This window comes from Mya arenaria, chromosome 11, assembly GCF_026914265.1.
Source record: "Mya arenaria isolate MELC-2E11 chromosome 11, ASM2691426v1".
NCBI classification, from domain to species: Eukaryota; Metazoa; Mollusca; class Bivalvia; order Myida; family Myidae; genus Mya; species Mya arenaria.
The window spans coordinates 58,003,929-58,019,107 of NC_069132.1; the positions used below are offsets into that span (position 1 = coordinate 58,003,929).

Consider the following 15,179-nt stretch of genomic DNA (forward strand, 5'->3'; position numbering starts at 1 on the left):
ATGTAACAAGTCTATGCTGAATCCAGTAAGGAACGAATGAAGGGTGAACCAACGCTTTTGAATGACTTCTAGGCCTGGGTATCTTCCAGTGCTTTCTTTTTCACAGTGTACAGTACTGAAGGCTTGTACTTCCGTTAACATTGTACAGTACTGAAGGCTTGTACTTCCGTTAACATTGTACAGTACTGAAGGCTTGTACTTCCGTTAACATTGCACAGTACTGGTGGCTTTTACATTTGTTAACATTGTACAGTACTGATAGCTTGTACTTTTGTTAACATTGCACAGTACTGAAGTATTGTCCTTTGTTAACATTGTACAATACTGAAGTCTTGTACTTTTGTTTACATTGTACAGTATAAAAAGTCTTGTACGTTTGTTAACATTCTACAGTGCTGAAGGATTGTACTTTCATTAACATTGTACAGTACTGAAGGCTCGTACTTTCTTTTTACATTGTAAAGATCTGCAGTACTGAGGGCCCATACTTGTTTTGTGCTACATTGAATTGTCTGCTCAGGTTATCATTCTGCACAGACTGCATTCTCCGTCTGTTTTCAGATGTGGTGTTGGATGTGGACACCCTGACAGACGAACAGATTGGGGAGCTGAACTTGTGTGGTATTCAGTTTGGAATGGGAAAGAAAGATTACGTCAAGTGAGTATGTTAGGCATGTTAAAAAAATTCTAGGTCACGTATAGGCCTTTTTATATCTGACAATTTAATGATTTTTACTGATTTTGATCATGCCAGATTGATTTCAGTAACAGAAAAGGGCTAAACAATTTTTTTTACAAGTTTGGTCTAAAAGTTGATACTGTTTCTGGTTCCGCGGGGGATATGGCAGTCTGTGACTGCTGTTGTTTCCCTGATTTTAATATCATATTCAAGGCCACAGTGTTTTTTTTGAAAACTCACGTAATAGCTCCACTGAGTACATAATTATAATCCAAATCATGTATATAATTTTTTAATTGAAGTATATTTTATTGATTAATATTCTTTAAATGAAACTTAAGTGTATTACAACATCATTCATTGGTCAACTTGATTCACAAAGAATATAAATGCAATCTTATTTAGTACCATGCTAGGCTGTTACAGAAAATGTTAACCAAATTGAGGTTTTTAGGAAATTACTTCTGTAAAATTGGAGTAAGGTCTCAAGTACAGTACACTGAAGGTGTAACCACCACAATTTTCTTTTACACAGTGAATGAATCAATACTACTCGTAGATCACCAGGGCAAACATTCATATTAGCTCCTGAAAATTCAGCCATTTTAGCAAGGAAAACAGATTATACCCTCAGCAAACATAAATAGGTTGAGTCCTTAAAGTGAAGATAGTAAGGATGCATGGAGTGTACTTGAGCTTCATTGTAAAGTGCACCAATATGTTGTCCAAAACCACTTATATAATAGTATGTTACTACTTTTACCACTAGAAACACTTCATACACATTCCTCTTGAACATACAGGGATGTGAGTTGTCCGCGGATTTCTGCGGATTTCCACAGGTCTAACTGCTTCAGGATACAATTTAAGTTGTTTTTTTTTAACTGATAAATAAATGTTATCTGGTTGCCTTTTGCTGTAACTTTATAAGTTGCTTGTATTGACACTCCAGTTCGCTTCAAATAGGGAGAGTCCTCACAAGGCTTCTTAAAAGCCCCGTAATAAATTCATGGTTTCACCCTTAACTTGTATAACCCACTAACCAGATACCTTTGTACAGTTGTGAAGATACAGCTGTACTATAGGGCTTATAATATAGTTGTACTGTATTAATAATTAACCAGATACCTTGGTTCAGATCTGTCTTGAATATACTTCATCAAGCTGTTATTAAATGTTGTAATATGTTTTTAAAACACCCTGTATGAAATCCATGGTTTCAGCCTTTACTTGTATTATCCATTAACCAGGTACCTGCGAAGGGACAAGGATGAACAAGAAGCCATCAGAGAGGCCAAACAGTTAGAGGAAGAAAAGGCTCAGTTCGCTGTGAGTAAAACAATATATGATATAAACATAACTATATAAGTGTTAGGAATAAGAACAAGTACACAAAGATCGAATTCTCAATTGCAGAAGATACTGATATTTTTTAATTGTTATGAATAATTATTTAAAATGTAAATAAAAGTATGCTTGATTGAATTTGCTCTCATGCCCCACTGGGTTGATGCAACATAAACGCAAGAAAAAATGTGTAAAATGCTTAATTGAGCTCTTCTTTTCAATTTTATTCTGTATTGTGCCAGACTTTTCCTTACAGTTCTTAAAACAGTCCTACTGTGATATCTGTTTTTATGCAACAAACATAATTATGGAAAATACCTAAAAAAAAATATTGCTTGCACGAGGTGTACCGTTTCCTTATTTTGTTTTCCTGTACAGGGTCGGAAGTCTCGCAGGGAGCGACGAATGTTCAAGGAGAAGCGCCTTGCTGGAAGAAAACTCAGCCCACCCAGGTAACACAAGATGGCATTACACTAGTAACCTTGTGGAATGTTTGAACACCAAAACGTTCTGAAAACAGTTTACAGTATCGCCAAGCAATGAGCCAGTTACTAGTGTTGGATAATCCGACAGTTTTCATGACCGACTCGGATCAAAAAGGGTGACCATAATCGTTTATTGAATTGGTTATAATAAGAAAATGTGAAAATCTTTATTAACAAGCTTTTCCCTGTTTTAGTTATGCAGCCAGAAGCAGCCCGAAATATGAGCCGTACAGAAGGTAATGTGATCATTCAAATGTAATTTAACATACATGATTTTGTCAGTGAAAATGAGACCTGTGGAGGATTCAATGATGTTATCACTTTTTGGATGTTTCTATCCTTATGATTGTGCAGGCCATGATAGCTATTTTTAATATCTATTAAAAAGTTCTTTTATTTAATCTTACATATTGTTTTAAGATTGCTTTGTAGTCCTATGTCTGGGTTAAAATTTGTTTTAGTTGTTAACGGGAATACCTCAACTGAGGACTCATTTTTGTAGACAACGTCACATTTAAATGAGTTTCATGAACTTATTATACAATTTTATGCTTTTTAAGGCATCTTAATAGGTTAAATAATTGTTTGATTAAAAGCAATTGAAATCACCTGCAAATGGCTTATTAATATGCACAAGACTTTGATAAAACACATGTAGGTAAGAAAGCAATGGCTATGAAGTATGGGACTATACAACATAATTTTAACAACATTAATTTCTTTGACAAAAACATTCATTACATAGGTCAACATTGATAATGTACAATAAATGATACAATAATCAACGTTATGAATTCACTCTGAGAAGATATTCATAGTTGTCAATATTTTCAGGTCGACGTCCCGTTCTCGATCTCGGTCCCACAGCCCGCCCCGTAGGCGACGGAAGAAGTACATCACAAGCTTCGGCGGGAATGAGAGTGATGAGGGTGAGGGGGTGGTTCAGGGCCCTGCCCTACCCCCTGGCTTCGGCGCTCAGTCAGATAGTACGAACACAAAGCCAGACGCTTCATGGTCGGTTTTACTAGTGTACTTTATTCCTTGACCTGAGTATCTCGAGTTACGGCCAGCTTGCTTGATTCATTACAGAGAGATTTACGGTTATCTTGGGGTGTCTGATAGGCCCTTCAGATGACCCTTTCATATGGGAGTTTCTTGGATAGATTGACTGAGTTATTAAAAGTGATACGTTGTGTAGAAATTTTGTTTGGTGATGAAAATGGAGAGACAAGATAATACTTATACAACGCTGTGTATGACAAACTTTTGTGACTTGATAGAACAAACCTTTCTCAACTGTTTAAAGAATATCTTTGTGTGAAGTGGTAAGAAATTTAGTTTGGTTCCTAATCATAATAAGGAAGATATGATTAACTGTATTTTTGTTTATGAGAGATTTCCTTATATGTTGTTTTCATTTTCTGTTTCATGGTTTTAATTTATTTGTATTCTAACTATAGGCATATTCTTATTTCAGTGAGTCTAAAGCCAGACCAGAGACACTGAGACAGCGATTAAGAAAGTCACTCACACCAGAGGGCTCTGTCTCACCTAGGACGAAGGACATTGAGTATCTTTCAAAAACTTCACGGTCAAGGTCACGAGACAGGAAATCTGGGCGCTCCAGGTCAGATGACAGGAAATCTGGTAGGTCAAGGTCACCTAGGAGTTCAAGGTCTAGAAGGTCAAGATCTAGAGAAAGGTTTTCCAGGGATAGATACTCGAGGGACAGGAGGTCACGAGATAGGTTAAGGAGGTCAAGGTCACGGGGAAGGAGATCTAGGTCAAGGGACAGAATTCGCAGGTCAAGGTCACGAGATAGAAGCAGGCGGTCAAGATCTAGAGATAGGTGGCGAAGGTCAAGGTCACATGATAGGGCTCGAAGGTCACGATCTCGAGATAGGAGGAGGTCGTATTCAAGGAGATCTAGGTCAAAAAGCCGTAGATCAAAATCGAGAAGTAGATCAAGAAAAATATCTAGGTCAAGGTCACGAACGAAGGAGGACAACAATAGGTCAAGAAAGTCGAGAAGTAAATCATCATCTTCTAGAGCAAGTTCTAAGTCTTCAAGACGATCTGCTTCCAAGTCAAAGTAAGTTATTTTTAAAAACAGTTTATTTGCAGCTTTTGCAGGATGATGTTATTAATATTATATTCACAATAATTGGCCTTTTGTTCAGAACTTTATTTAGGTTAACAAGGTTATATGAATTTAAATGAAAGGTTGATGTTCACCAAGAAACACATCATTCTCTTCGCTTCAAATTGAGCCTGCTTATAACATAAAGAAACAAAAACATTATGTAATCCTCTTTTAAGATGCATAGGATGCAAAATATATGAACAAAAACATTATGTAATCCTCTTTTAAGATGCATAGGATGCAAAATATATATAAACATGACCTTTGAAGTTTTTTTAGGACAAAACAGTTGATGTATTACACTATAAAGGAGAAAGAAGCATAGAGCTCCTGGATTCTGAGTTGAAATAGTGTTGGTCCCTGGTCACATTTCTACTTCTCTTTACACTAGATAAAAGTTTTAGTAGCATGCATAGGCATCTCACAGATAGTATTTTTCTCTATACTGACAGGTCGCCAGTAAAGGTGGTGAGATCGTACAGACGGGAGGCAACCCCCAGCAGTTCTGACCTTAGTGAAGATGAAAGCAAGGCGACTAGCGACAAGTCTTCTGACAAATCTCCTGCCTCTCAAACAGGGTATAAACAGTGTTTAATAGCAGCAACTTTTGCATGGGAATTCCTGTGCAATTATGTCATATCTCATGCTTTAATTTTGTATGCTGTATTTTTATGCCCCCTTTTGAAAAAAGTGGGGTATATTGTTTTGCACATGTCGGTCGGTCTGTCTGTCGGTCGGTCGGAATACCAAATGGTTTCCGATCAATAACTTGAGAACGCTTTGACCGAGGGACCTCATACTTGGTATGTGTATTGGTCATCACCAGCAGATGAACCCTATTGATTTTGAGGTCAGTGGGTCAAAGGTCAAGGTCAGTGTGACCTTTACATGAAAAACGGTTTCCGATCAATAACTTGAGAACGCTTTGACCGAGGGACCTCATACTTGGTATGTGTATTGGTCATCACCAGCAGATGAACCCTATTGATTTTGAGGTCAGTGGGTCAAAGGTCAAGGTCAGTGTGACCTTTACATGAAAAACGGTTTCCGATCAATAACTTGAGAACGCTTTGACCCAGGAACCTCATACTTGGTAGGTGTATTGGTCATGACCAGCAGATGAACCCTATTGATTTTGAGGTCAGTGGGTCAAAGGTCAAGGTCAGTGTGACCTTAACATGAAAAACGGTTTCCGATCAATAACTTGAGAACGCTTTGACCCAGGGACCTCATACTAGGTAGGCTTATTGGTCATGACCAGCAGATGAACCCTATTGATTTTGAGGTCAGTGGGTCAAAGGTCAAGGTCAGTGTGACTGTAAGCTGAAAAAAGGTTTTCTGATTGTCCATATTTTATTTAAGTGTCCAAATCCTACTAACAATTTGGCTCCCAAGGGGGCATAAATGTTTCACTAACATCTCTTGTTTTCATGATAAAGTTCAGGATAACATTTTCGACTATCTGTACAATCACAATAAGGTATCTTAGGTGTAAACCTTACAATAAGAAGCTTACAGAAGAGAGACTTAATAAAACCAATTATGGTTAATTCTCAATTCTGTGAATTTCTCACTGTTTATGCATTTCAGCACTTCTTATTTTGTATATTATGCATTTCTGTAGCTCAAATGCTTATTTACTTTGTTCAATATTTTTGGCAATAAATACTGGTTAAACCAACCTTACAATTTTTAAGAGTTCTCAGGTTTACCCATAAAGTTACAGGCAGAAACTGTGTGATAAAAGCCCTTACGATATTTTTTATGCAGTTACGCCAAAAACGAGGTAATGTCTGGAAACTAGCGACTTAAAGCCTTATAAATTTTACTGAAACAGACATCTGATTTGTATGTTTGAAGACAGCTAATTGCATCAAGTTATGTGTTTGAAACATCAACTGATCCTCATTGACTTTGTGTTTTGATCCCATATTTGTTTCATTTGCACCTATACAAAAAGGGAATTGTTATCAATTTGGAAATGATATTGGTGTCAATGGCTGAATGGTTAGCATATTGGACCATTTGATAATTGCAGTATTTTTTTCTTTGTTCTTTTAATGGAGCTAGAACCCTTAAAATCATTAATATAGCAAAAGCAAATCGTAAAAAATCAAGATTTTTAAATAAGAATGTTGAGAGTAGCTTGATTTGGGACTTAAACATTGCTTATCTGACTACTATGCTAAATTTAACACAATTTAAGAAGGGAATCACCACAGTCCGTTGACAAAATGATAGAGAAAAATGTTGTAAAATATTTCAGAAATGCGAATGTAGTCGTTTGGAAATTGTGGAAAGGGAGCCAATTTTAAACCTATTTAAGATAAAGAAAAAGGACTGGATTGTGATGTAAAATTTATCTTACCTAATTAAACCTTCTGTTATTGCCCTTTTGAATTTTATTTATAAGCCATATTAACGATAGACTGACTTGTCATTTTATCATGATATTCAAATTTCGCTCTCACAGATTTTCAGCTTTGAAACTTTTTGAAAAAATTGTTTTAGAATCGACTGATTTTGGCAACAGTTCCTTCATTTCAGTCATGTTAGATAACTCACAATAGAATTGATCTCAATTGTTTGGTTAAATACCGAAAATATTATTTTTCTTAAAGTGTTAGTAACACATCAATTTTCTAACGTAAATATGATAAACTGTGATCTGATCTTATGTCAGCATTCTTTTATCACTGGTTTTCAGACATTTACGCAAAAATGGCTCATTCAAAGACAAAAAAGTTTTCTAGATGAATCTGTGAGAATGCAGCTTTAAGATGTGATGTTACATGTGTTTCAAAATATTCTTAAGTTTAGATTTTTATCAAGCTGATGATCATTGCGTGAAGCTGTTGACTTAACCATGTGACTGTATTTACAGGGCGGGTCGTGGTCTGGTGCCGTACGGTAAACCTTCCAGCATATCTCAAGTCAGTAAGAATTCTGCTACTCTATGGCCCACTGTCTGTATATGTCCTGTCATTTGCCACATTGCAATTATGTTAATTATGATGCTTAAAATCGGTTAGAGTCCACTATTAAATTTGAAATTATTCTGTAGGGCAAAATGAATATTCAGTAGCTTTGATTTCGTGTTATTCATTTTTACAGTATAAATGGGTGAACAATAATCTTGGCTGGTAATCATGAAACATCTTGAGTCATTTTCTTACTCAAGTTATTTTTTTACTTAAGTCATTTACTTTCTTAGGTCATTTCATAAGTCTTTTATTTAAGTCATTTTCTTACTTAAGTCATTTCAGTATTTCCTTACTTAAGGGATTTCCTTATTTAAGTGATTTCCTTACTTAAGTCATTTAAATGATTTTCTTTCTTAAGTAATTTCCTTACTTAATTTTTTACTTAAGTTATTTTTGCTAATCTAAGTATCTTGATGGCCATAGCATATAATCGCTTGGATATATTCCTAACTACTTTTTCGGTTAAAAAATCCTTAAGAATCCTCAATAAATTTGACAATATAAGACTAAAGTAATAAGGGTTCGTCATTGGTTCTTAACTTTGGGATTAATCCTGGTATCTTAACTTATTTCACACTATTGTACAGTTGGAATGAATCTTATTGGCTCGACCATTTATATCAAAATCAGTAGGAAGTATCAAAATCAGTAGGAAGTACCTTTAAATTAATATAAATAAGAATGGAAACAGTTTTAGCGGGGATCTAAGCCCTTTACATGAATTTCACATACTTACACAACCCCTGGCTATTTTTCAGTTATGACAATTATCAGCTGTTAGAAACCCTGAGAAATTGACTTAAAAATTTAGGATATGGCTCAAGATGTTTAATGAATATTAACCCTAAAGTAAAGTTTAAAGTTAAGCTCCAAGCTAAAAGCAGTACTTGGGAAGGGAATGCATAATGATGGGGAAAACTCAGGTAGATAACTTTGTGGCATTTGATAGGGGTGATTGTTTTAAGGTTTTCTGCTTGGGAAGCTGAACAAAGAAGCTGCAGCATTCTTTAGCAAAAAGAAAAATATATGAAAAAAGCTGTATATAAGATTGTCTTCTCTATCCTACTTTTAAGGAACTATTTACAGCATTTCGAAACCTGTAAATGTAGTCATAGATCATATCTTTTTCTGTTTTACAATTAAAGTTATCTACTCGATTGGAGTATGGTATTATTTATGATTATAGTAATAAAAACAGCAGTCATTCACCAGATGGATGTAGAACAATGTTAAATAAACATTTTTTTCTTTGTTAATTTGTATTTGTGTGTTATATTTCATTTATATTTAACTCCGAGCTGTAAGTTGTTTGCATATTTATACTACTTCTGCTACGCTGCCTTCTTAACATTTCATGGAAAATTGTTAGGTTATTGTATTTCCAACTGAAGTGTATGATATTTACTCTTACTTCTAAGATTATTCCATTTTGTTGCTATGGTCTTATCTTAATAACTTTTGTAAACATTTAGAAAATGATCCAAAAAGTTGCAGGTCTTACCAATGAAATAATGCTGTCTGATTAAGACATGAAATACCCTGGCCTGACAGATCCATGAAATACCCTGGCCTGACAGATCCATGAAATACCCTGGCCTGACAGATCCATGAAATACCCTGGCCTGACAGACCCATGAAATACCCTGGCCTAACTAAGCTGTGATATACCCTGGCATTACTAAGCCATGAAATATCCTTGCCTGATTTAGCCATTAAATACCCTGCCATGAGTAAGCCATTAAATACCCTGGCCTGATTAACTCATGAAATCCGAAGCTGGAGTGACCCTTGAAATACCCTGGTCTAACTAAGCAGTGATATACCCTAGTATGACTTAGCCATAAAATACCCTGGCCTGACTGACTTAGGAAATACTCTGGCCTGACTGACTTATGAAATACTCTGGCCTGACTGACTTATGAAATACCGTGGCATGACTGGCCCATGAAATACCCTGGCCTAACTAAGACATGATTTACCCTGGCATTACTAAGCCATAAAATACCCTGGCATAACTGAGACATGATATACCCTGGCCTATTTTTACTAAGACATGTTATACCCTGGGCTAACTAAGCCATGAAATACCCTGGCATAACTGAGCCGTGATATACCCTGGCATGACTAAGCCATGATATACCCTTGAATAACTGAGCATGACTAAGCCATGAAATACCCTGGTCAGACATTTGATTGATTGCGGCTTATGACTAACATTGTGAATGGTGCTTTCAGGTGAAATTGACACCGCAAGAGCGCCTCAAGAAGAGAATGCAGATCGCGCTGAGTAAACAATGTAAGTACTGGTAAAGGTTTGTTTGGTTGTAGATTGATTTTGAAGGGGAAACAACTAGGTGTTTTGATAGCCTTTGTACAATTCTCAACAATGGATATGATCTCTGTCATCTGCAATTGCTTGCAGAACTTGGATCATAGCTATAATGTGTTCAAACATATCAGCAGTGATTTCTGGGACATCATACAATCACTTTTAAGAATCAAGTATTTTTATTAGTTGTAATACCGTCAAATTCCCAGGGACCGGAGAAAAAACCTTGAATCTGGAAAAAATTGAGCCAAGCGGGAATACTAACGTTCACTGTAAAGAGATCAATTCTTAACATTCAATTCGAGCCAACGAGGAATTAGAGCCAAGTGAGTTCGAGTCAACGGTGTTCATCTATTTAAAAGCTAAATCTCTTTATATGTTAGTTATGAAAGAGTTGGGGGGGGTTTAAAGTAAAAATATTAGATTGGTTTGTGACATTCACTCAATACTTAACTTAAATTTTTAATCTTACAATATTATCGTTGACAAAATACTTGTGGCTCACCAGGAACCCTTCAACAAATTTTGATTTTTTCTCTAATATTGTCTGAAGTCCACAATTTTTAACAGCGTTAGTAATTGCAAGTCAAGGAAAGGCTTAAAGGTTAACTTACCCATATGTTTGTGTATGAGTCCTTGTGGGTGTGAGGTTTTGTTGTCAGTTTTCTTATTTTTCCTTTCTTGTACCGGCATTGGATTGCACCCCACTTAAAGAAGAATGTGTTCTTATGAAGTGGTTTTTCTTCTGAAATTACGGTAACAAAGAGTAAAACAGTTATAATTTAAGTGTTTTCATATGCATACTCGCAGGAAAAAATTGGTGCCAAAACATGAGCAAGTCCCCTTAAGATCCATGTAGTTGTTTATCTTCTAATATCTCGCTGACAATACTTAAGTTCGATCAAGTAATAGAGTTTTGGTCAAAAATAGATTTCCCTAAAAAATTAATGCTTAGAGATGTTCATTTCAGATGGTGAATAGAAAAAGTGAAAAAGTTTGTGGAAAAAAATTATTCCCTATCAAATAGTGTTTGCCTTATCCTTAAATTGGGATAATCATTTCAGGCAAGGCAGACAGATGCAAACAGTTTTTGACAATATAAGTTACAGAGTTTGGTAGGTGCAAAAGAAACCAAATCGGGTGAGAGCGATGCGAATATGGTTTCCTGCGTCCTGTATATCCCATATCAGGTCACCGACTAACCCTGTAACGTATATATCGCATCAACAACCTGTTTACATGTTTAAATGTTTCATTAAATCATCGGAATCGGAAAATAGACGCCATTTTGGTTCTTTATAAATTCGCTGACCCAATATGGAAAAATATGGGGTCACCACATGACCAGTCCTGGACAAAAAGCGTTGCGTCATTTTGTTGGAGGCGTGATATAATTAATATGATATCACCAAACATAAATGCATGATGTATCCTAAGTTTGAAATATTCATTTCAACCAAGGCAAACGGAAGCCAAAGCTTTTTGGCAAAAATTGATTCCCCCAAAACTACAATTGGGATATTTATTTCAGACAAGGCAGCCAGAGTTTTTGGCAAAAGTTGATTTTTAGAAATATAAATGCTTGACACATCCATTGATTGTGATATTTATTTCAGACAAGGCAGATAAGAAGGCCGAAGTCCAGAGACATGAAAAGATGGAGCAAGAAAAACTGGTGGGAATATATCTTACACCTGTTCAAGACTTTCAAGTCAAGGGAATTAATTCCCAATGCTGAAGTCATGATTATTATTGATTCCTGCGTTATATGATAATTTGTGGTGTTTAAGTCAGAAGGTAGCAAGTGACATTAAAATAAAAAAAGGTTTTGGTATATGGTGACATTAACTCCTTAAATGAATTGCAAATATTGCGTTGCATTCAAGAACGCTGGCACATTTTAACATAAAATTATTTATAGTTTATATGCATACTATTATCAATTCTGTGTTTTGATTTTTAAGCTGCACTCTCACAGATATACCTTTTTCGCAACTTTTTTATTTTTTGTCTTGGAAAGAAAAAAAATTTGCGTAAATATCTGCAAACCAATGATAAAAGATTGCTGACAAAAGATCAGATCGTAGATTTGCATATTTCAGTTCGAAAATTGATGTTTTATGGCTTAAACCATTACTAACTGTTTAAGAAAAATGCATAAATTATTAATTTTTGAACTTAAATATATAAATCTGCGATCTAATTTTTTGTTAGCCGTCTTATATAACTGGTTTACATGGATTTTTCGCAAAAACTGGCTAGTTCCAAGACAAAAAATAAAAAAGTTGTCAAAACATACAATCTGTGAGAGTGCAGCTTTAAGGTGTTGAAATAAACTAAGTTTGAAATGGAACAAAGCTGTATGTGTGAACAATAGTAAAATAAGCTCAAGTTTTGATTTGAAATTTTTCTAGTTCTGGAAATCATAGAATATGGGTACCTGTTATGAATGCTCTATTGTAAAATAATTTTGATTTTTTTTATAATTTTGTTTTTTACCAGCTAATTAATATATTAAACTACTTAAGTGACCAGTCAAATAATGTATATTGATATAAGTTATTGTTATTAGGAATAATCAATGAAAAATAGGAATTGTGTTATATTTGTTGATAAGATTTGGCCTAATCCCTTTGCGTTAAAGATCTCTGCCGTTATTTACACTAGGATCGTGAAGAGGAGTTGAGGCTGCGTGCAATGGAGATGCGGCGTCGTGAGCGCGAGAAACGACACAGAGAACAGGATGATGGAGGGGACAGCAGCGACGATGATCGAAGCAGTCACGGGAGCACGCCAAGGCGACGGCGGAAAGACGAGGATAGGTCTCCCCTTCCGAAGCAGTATGCTCGCTCGCCTTCCAGGCGAGAAGGACGGGGCTCTCCTACTAGACGGGAGAAGAGAAATAATGGGACTCGTGGAAGTGATGATGAAAGGGAGAGTAGAAGGTGATTACAGATTGTGACCTAAAACAGTTAGCTCCCTTTGTCACATTTGAATTTTAGTAGTTTTTAAGTCAAATATTTACTTAAAGCTTAAAAATAAACAAAGGTTAATTAACAGGGCTTTGTCATGTCAAATTTAGTAATATATTCAATAGGAATTGTTACTTGAAGTTTCCAAATTTTAAGAGAATTTTTATAAGTAATGGGTTTTTTTAAAAAGAGCTGACATAGCTCCTGTGAAAGTTTCCAATGGTATTCATATCATTCAGTAATATTATCAATGCGAAGATTTTCAAGCAGTTAAATTTGAAAGTTGAAGAAGTACAATGGCAAATACTATTTTTAATTAAGAATGCCATTCCAAATATAAATATCATATATAGATGCTGGACATTTCCTATAAAGAGGGCGAACATGGAGAAATAATTGTTTCACTAGTTTTGAATTATCTCCCTTAGTCTGTAAAATACTTGTCATTCGGGAATACTACAACTGTGTTAAATACTGCACATATCACTAAACAAAGTTTTTTTAACAAAATATCACCTCACAAAATAATTTAACGAAAAACATGAAACATGATTCAAGGATGTGATTTAAAATTTAAATGGGCATGTATTGCATATTAAAAGTTTCAAATTACTTTCCATATACTGTGAAATACTTGTGTAAAGGTGAAAATTACATCAATTCCGTGTGAGTTTGAACTCATCGTTACGTGCCTAATTTCTTTTAATTAACTCATGACAATGAATCAAAGAATGGCTATACCATCTCAGAACCATTGGCTACTTTCCAGCTTTATAGGTTGTGAAGCTGATTAGTTTGTGATTTCAAAAAAACAAACAAGCTGAACATACTGCATCTATTTGATCTTTTTTTGGTTACATTTTCCCCGCATGTTTTACTCTGGTATACCAGATTTGGTTATTTTACCGGATACACAGTGGTTACACTCAACTAATTTAATTTTTCTTATATGATAAGTTAATTTTTTTCTTACGTTGTTTAATGTTAAGTACTCAAGTGAAGCTTTCTCCCATTAAATGGTGTTAAGGATTGTGAAGGAATAGAAATCCGTGTTATCTTGGGTGCGAATTGCTCTATTGACTATAGAATGTTTAGGATTTTTTTAGTGGTGTCTGACCTGTTTGAAAGATGGGATGGCCATGCATTCCATTAAATGTTCTGAATTATTTACCTTAGGCTAAAAAATACTTGTATTGGCTCCTTATTTATTTTAAGCAAGATACCAATGGTTTTAAAACTGCATAATATGTCATCTGAATAAGTATATAAGGCATATGTTTACCGGGCGCTTATCGTTGGGGTTAAATGATCACTTGATAAGCAGGTAATAGGTTCGTTTTATTGTTTATTATTTCTTCATAGAAATATATGAGCGTTAGCCCTGAAAGCATACAAAATACAAAATATATGACATCTGAATATTAATCATGTACATATTATAATTACATGTTATAATATAATATAATATAATCACATGAATATAAGTATTACAGTAATGACCATGGATGAATACACAATAACATACATGTAAACAACATAAAACAGTACAGACATGTTACAAACATAATTACAACATTACAAACATACATGACATAACATTATGACAGTCTTACCAGTATGTGGTACTGAGCTCCACTATATGTCTCTAACACTCGATCTCAAGCACTCGTGTGGGGTTATGTTTAAACGGTATCTGCAATGTTAAATTAACATGTGCCCAGAAGTATGGAAAAGTGATAACATATATTTAAGAAGAAATAACCAATACTGCCATTTAAGAAGTTATTATTAAAACACATTTTCATCTATCAGAGGTTGACAATGATAAATCAACGAGTATTTACTTAATCACTCTAGTGAACGAGAATGAGTACAACACTGCAATTAGCAATTACCCAATTTCAATCGGAAACCACATCAAACTGATTTAGAAACAATAGCAACGAAATGACAACCACAAACAAATAAAACAACAAGACTTACCAAAATCCTATATTCCTTAGAACCCTGATCCTTTATTATTTATAGTAAAATATATATGTCTATATTGTTTGACAGGTGAAAAAGTTGTGTCAACCTTATGACGAACGAAAATTAAAGGAAAGCGGTTAAAACAACTGACCAATCAAATCTTGCATTTGCAAGCATACCAAGCCCTGGAGTTCAATAAAGGTCAAACTATAAATATATTAAAACGAAAGTAAAGAAAGTAGTCCCTCTAACGTAAACCAGTATGTCGT

The 15,179-nt window shown here is 34.9% G+C and overlaps 1 protein-coding gene across 2 annotated transcripts in view; it reads left to right on the plus strand.

Annotated features, from left to right (window-relative positions):
• Positions 1–15,179, plus strand: part of LOC128207736 (CLK4-associating serine/arginine rich protein-like) — a 59,484-nt gene that overhangs the window by 27,422 nt on the left and 16,883 nt on the right. Inside the window, exons 8-18 of one of the 2 annotated variants that reach the window (XR_008256757.1) lie at positions 562–658; positions 1,930–2,008; positions 2,405–2,478; positions 2,706–2,747; positions 3,346–3,525; positions 3,989–4,603; positions 5,107–5,232; positions 7,539–7,591; positions 9,874–9,934; positions 11,584–11,642; positions 12,635–12,712. Coding sequence is in view for 1 of the 2 variants with exons in the window: in XM_052910849.1 (XP_052766809.1) it covers positions 562–658; positions 1,930–2,008; positions 2,405–2,478; positions 2,706–2,747; positions 3,346–3,525; positions 3,989–4,603; positions 5,107–5,232; positions 7,539–7,587; positions 9,874–9,934; positions 11,584–11,642; positions 12,635–12,912 (1,660 nt within the window). In the remaining variant the exon portion in view is untranslated. Of the gene's footprint in view, positions 1–561; positions 659–1,929; positions 2,009–2,404; positions 2,479–2,705; positions 2,748–3,345; positions 3,526–3,988; positions 4,604–5,106; positions 5,233–7,538; positions 7,592–9,873; positions 9,935–11,583; positions 11,643–12,634; positions 12,913–15,179 lie in introns of those variants that run through there. The other variant, XM_052910849.1, reaches the window with a different exon arrangement.